The sequence below is a fragment of the Coenobita brevimanus genome, chromosome 14, assembly GCF_032717465.1.
Source record: "Coenobita brevimanus isolate Jiangsu-jjx chromosome 14, ASM3271746v2, whole genome shotgun sequence".
Lineage (NCBI taxonomy): Eukaryota > Metazoa > Arthropoda > Malacostraca > Decapoda > Coenobitidae > Coenobita > Coenobita brevimanus.
The window spans coordinates 3323706-3329412 of NC_136967.1; the positions used below are offsets into that span (position 1 = coordinate 3323706).

The following is a 5707-nucleotide window of genomic DNA, read 5'->3' on the forward strand; positions in this document are numbered from 1 at the left end:
TACACAGTTTCTTGCAACTTATAAAATACATTACCTCTTTAGCCCGAGGTCGTCCCCTCTCTCTCTCTCTTTTTCGTTTTGGCCATCTCCAGACGATTTCACTCAACTTAAAATAGTCCTTTCGTACTGAAGGAGTGAGAAAATGGCACAAGTCCTCCAATTCGAAAAGTGTCTCCCAAGATGACCAAAATCGTCTCCAGGTGGAAAGAATTAAACCCAAAAGACGTCCTCGAACTGAAAGGATCTTAACTCTCTCCCATTGTATATGCCTACGGTACCCATACGCCCTCCAGCCTTTTCAATAAGCTTCCCACGACCCCAGACGACCCGGAACGACCCCTTCTAGTTACTCCCTGCCCCTCTAACTACCAAACTGTCGTATTGTTTGGTTTCCATGACCTCCCTTCCTGATCTCCCCTCATCTTCCCCCCTCATCTCTCATTCCCCTTCCCATTATCTCCCCTCCCCTTCCCCCCTCATCTCTCATTCCCCTTCCCATCATCTCTCCTCCCCTTCCCCCCTCATCTCCCCTCTCCCTCCACGAGGTGTCGTTGAGAAGGTCATTAATTTTGAGATGGTACTTGAGTGGTGGTGAGGTGACGAAGGTGGGGCAGGGTGGGTGTGGTTGGGTGGGTAGTAGTAGTAATAGTAGGCCTAGTAGTAGTAGTGGTAGTAAATTTAGTAGTAGTAGTAGCAGTAAAAGTCGTAGTAGTTATTGTTTTTGCCATTATTATTGGTATTATTGTTGTTACTGGTGTTACTGTTGCTGTTGTTATGGTGGTGATGGTTCGGTGAATGTGGCTAATTTTGGGGTGTAACTATGTCTGTTTCTGAGTGTTTTTTCTTATGCAACAAAAACAGAGAGAGAGAGAGAGAGAGAGAGAGAGAGAGAGAGAGAGAGAGAACCATAGTCTGAGCTTGCACAATTTTTTTTTTTGCAAAGGAAATAGGGTAAAGAAGACAGCAAAATTAAAGATCCATTTAAATTGCTAGAATGGACATTGCGTTTAGAGACTGGAGGTGAAAGGCAATCTCTCTCTCTCTCTCTCTCTCTCTCTCTCTCTCTCTCTCTCTCTCTCTCTCAAGCACGTCACTTGCCTAGAAATACGAGCCCCAAGAAAGAATTCCACCCCTCCTCCGATCCCGCAACCCCTCCCCCCCACCCCGCCCACTGACGTAATGAGAAGACTGATCGCGACGCCTCCGTTCCTTGCGTGATGCCACATGCCGAATCGAACCCATGACCTGTAATCTCGGGCTGAGAGAGAGAGAGAGAGAGAGAGAGAGAGAGAGAGAGAGAGAGAGAGAGAGAGAGAGAGAGAGAGAGAGAGAGAGAGAGAGAGAGAGAGAGAGAGAATATTAATCCCAGCTGATGATTTCCAGTTGTTTTTTTCATGTTACTCTTGCAATTACCGTTTTGCTCACCTGAGGGCACACCTGTAGAAGGGAAGGGGTTACTGAAGGCTGCATCTAACCCCTCCAACTTCAAAATTCTCCCCAACACTGAATAAAATCGTACGGTGGTGGCAAGAACATAATATATAAGAGGTTGGGTGAAAGGGTTGTGGAGGGGTGTAAGATGCGTGTCAGGTGTGCTAAATTCCTCGACTGTGCTAAATTCCTCTGTTCAGCCAAATTCCATTACTGTGCTTAATTTTTCTACTACGCAGTGGTTTTTTGAACACCCCACATAGCCTAAACAAGAACGAAAAAAACTAAGAGACGGTGACCTAGAAACACTAAAATAATTGTACCGAGAAAAACACAAGTGAAATGGAAAGCTATGAAAAAGTAGGAATGTTCGTGTACTTTAAGGTCGGGGCGGGAGGAAGAAGAAATAAATAACAGTGGAAAAAAAAACATAAATAACCCCCCTGATGACACGGAAATAATTGCCCCCCAAAAAAACAAAAGCGAAAAGGAAAGCGGAAAAAATACTTGTATGTCTGTGTGGCTTAATCTATTCGCTACGATGGCGTCTTTTCTTCTCTCTCTCTCTCTTTCTCTCTCTCTCGTTTGTTCTTGCTTTCTCCAGGTGATTTTATTCTATCCGAAAGAGGGGAATCAAACTGGAGGGATGAGATACACCGTCCCTCCACCCCTTTATTATTAGAAATTCCTCTTTACGTGATTCAAACCTCCTTGTGGTACTAAGACGAAAAATACGTCCTTGTTGTAAACCATCACCTCTCCTTGACTCTATTACCCCTCATTATGGCATCATTAAAGATTTCTTACACGCCAGCACCTCATCAGCGTAACACATCGTACGCTCATTACAAAAACAGGGGAAAAAATGCAATCTTGGGGAAATTAACACCCTCTTCTCTCACCACTACCACCACCACCCCAGCAGCCAGACACAAGGGAAACAGGAAAGTGACACCACCATGATATTAATAGAAAAAGACAAAATACAGTTAGCATTAATTAACCTTTTCGGTGGATGAGGTACGCCAAAGAATTTTATCTTATTAATACGGAACTATTCTTCTTCTTTCTTTTTTTTATTCTTCTTTTAGGTGAGGGAGACATCTGCTGGCATAGGGATTTTTTTTTTTTTTTTAAATGTACAGTGCCGCCTATTTACAGTCAATATATAATAGCTCCGTAGGTACCGAAAAATCGCTAGCAGGTGTTTGATAATTCTCTTGTCTGCTGCCGGTGTAAAATTAATCATTTGTCAGCCACAGGTGTAGAAGTAATCGCTTGTCTGCTACAGGTGTAATATTAACCTCTTGTCTGGTGCAGGTGTAAAATTAATCGCGAGTCTGCCGCAGGTGTAGAATTAATTGCTTGTCTGCTGCAGGTATGTGATAAGATAATTCTCTTGTCAGGATACAAAAATATGATTACTCTTCTGTCTGCCGTAGATCTTAAAAATAATGTCCTAACTACTGTAGGCGTCTATTATATTCTTTGTTCCAGGTGTATAATAATTCTCTCATACACTGCAGGTGTGTGCGGTGTTGACAGGTGTGACAAGGGGCGAAGCTGAAGCAGACCCGGCCAGAGTGACACACCACGGCTCCTTATACCACCCCACCATCGCCCCACCACACCACGCCCCTCTCGCCTACACCCCGTCATACCCCTACTCCACCTACGGGCCCTCCTACGCCGTCACACCAGCATACCACGCCGTCACACCAGCCTATCACGCCGTCACTCCCTCCTACCACCACGCCTATGCCTCCCCCAGCTACCACGCCGTTCCGAGCTACCCCAAGTGCCCCTACACCTACGACCACGTCCCCACCTGCTCCTACAACACCACCCAGCCCTGGTGTCTCTACGATCAAGAATACCCCGAGTACGAGATCAAAGAGGCCATCCTGTACCACAAAGCCAGTGTCCTCGCCCTCTACGCTGACGTGGCGGATCTCAACACGGCCCTGTCTGTGTACCGTCCTCGTCGCCTGGAGGATGAGACGTACTTGTGCCCCGCGGAGATCGGCTACATCAGGCCACTCCGAGCCGTGAACACCGATGGACACTGGAGAATCCTAGTCAATAACGTCAAGGTGGGTGACGGCGATTTATATATACAATTTCGGTCAATATTTCCTCTTACATCCCCTTAAATCCGTGTCAAAATCGTATTAAATATCCTTAAACTCATCATTATAAAATTCTGTTTAAGGAGACCGTGTGAAATCCTGTTAAGTAAAAAAAAAAACTAAACATTTTGAAATATTTTTAAATCATGTAAAACGTGATGAAACTAAGCCTTATAATATCTTCTTAAACTAATCTTGTGAGATCTTGTTATTCTAAATCTTACGAAATCTTGTTAAACTAAGCCTTCGAAACTAAACTTTGATAATTTTGTTACATAAAAACAGCAAAATCTTGTTGAACTAAGGTGGATGCCTATTTTCCCTGGTCTTGTAAATTTACAGCCGCAGCCAAATAACGTCCTTAACACCACTACAAAACCGTGACAAAACCATGTGAAATTTAAAGACAATTTCTCTCTCAACTAAGGCTTCAAATCTTATCTAATTTAATCTAATCTAAACTCTGATCTAACCATCCTTCCTCGCTTTCTTTCTCATCTCTTTTTCCCCAACACTATTTTCTCTTCCAGGTGGACTACGAGCTCTTCACTCAGACGACCCGCATCGAGGAGTGTGTCAGCTACAGCTCCTGCCCACTCGTGCCGCACTGCTACGAGTCCAAGTGTCTGCAGAAGTCCATCTACCACCGTTTTCTCGTCTACGACCCCTGCGACGAGTACTTCCCCTTCAGCGTGGAGACATTCAAACTTCCCGCCTCCTGTGCCTGTCTTCTTGGGGCGAGCTTCATCGACCACTAATTCGAATCTAACTTGAATGGGCTTAGTGTTCGCTGGCCACGCTCTGAAACCTTTGATTGCTAGAAATAGTACCGTATCACGAAACTAGCTCATTTCTAGTATGTCTAATATGACCGCTAACACTAGGAAGGATTTAGCAAGAAGGGTCGTATCATCCTTACTAATTAATTTCTGCATCTGGTACGTTAATATTCTCTGGTATGTTATTTATACGAGTTACGTCCATATTACAAAGATATAAGAGAATAATGTTCCTCAGTATGCAAAAAATTATTAAGCTAAATGTTAATTAGCTTCCCTTGTCCACGAAAATACAGCAAAAGGCTTCAGAGCGTGACCCAGTTTTTTTTTTTTTTTTTTTATCTTCGGCCTTTCATTTTCTCTGTTCGATCCCGTTACCTTCCTAGTCGAGTCGAGAGGATTAGATTTTGGGTTCTCGTAGCAAAAAGTATATTTCGAGTTTTACCTTAAAGTGCAAATTGTAGCGTTTTCTTTTTTTATATTATCAAAATAGTTCCTATGAGGCAGGAGTAATATCCATGAATTAATATGAGGCTCTTAAAATGTCAGCAACGTGTCAAGTAATTGTCCTTAATCATCATATTTCACGAAGTTTACATATTACATAAATATATTAACCTTTTCCGAATATCACAACAGAAATACAGAAAATTCCTTACTTTTCCGACACGCAAGTAAAAATAATATCCTTGAGTAGACAGATTAAAAAAAAAAGAAAAAAAAAAAAAGAAAACCCAGTCTCAAATCTTCCTAGAATCGAAATTTTGCCTTACGTCATTGATATTCTAAGGACTTCATATGTTTTGTAAGCCTTATCTTATCTAGGACTTCAGATGGTTTCCCAATCAAGACGACAATACAAGTGAAGCTTCGGAACAATGGAGCGCCTCAGTGGTGGTGTTGATGCGATAGGGGAGATTAGTTTGTGTTTGTGGCTTCATAATCCTTGTCTTTTTTAAAATCAGTTCAAATTACCTCTCTCAGGCCCCGATAACTCGCTCATGGATGTAGTAAATCGTCTGGCGTCAGTTGGAATAGGATGCTAAGTTGTCGCACCCATTTTAAACAATTCAGTGGAATCTTCAAGTATCAATTAAAGTAAAATAACAAACTGCCCCTATGGATACGAAGGACAAGAATCGAGATAATTTTTAACCTCTTATTAGGATCCTAGCCATACAATAATAAAAAATTGGTGCCTAAGATTGTTTATAGCAAGGCGACAGTATATCGAACTAAATCACATTGTTTAGCAAAATAAATAAATAAATAAATAAAAATAAAAATAAGAAAGTGAGTCCATACTGATGACGGGATTAAGAAAATTCGAACTTATATACGTAGTAATTTACCATCACTCTTCTGTCC

The 5707-nt window shown here is 42.2% G+C and overlaps 1 protein-coding gene across 1 annotated transcript; it reads left to right on the plus strand.

Annotated features, from left to right (window-relative positions):
- Nucleotides 1–1579: 1579 nt before the first annotated feature.
- Nucleotides 1580–4318, plus strand: LOC145417876 (uncharacterized). Its single transcript, XM_080286495.1, has 4 exons — nt 1580–1590; nt 2752–2809; nt 2958–3524; nt 4091–4318. The coding sequence occupies exons 1-4, from the start codon at nt 1580–1582 to the stop codon at nt 4316–4318; spliced, it is 864 nt and encodes a 287-aa protein (XP_080142621.1).
- Nucleotides 4319–5707: the final 1389 nt, after the last annotated feature.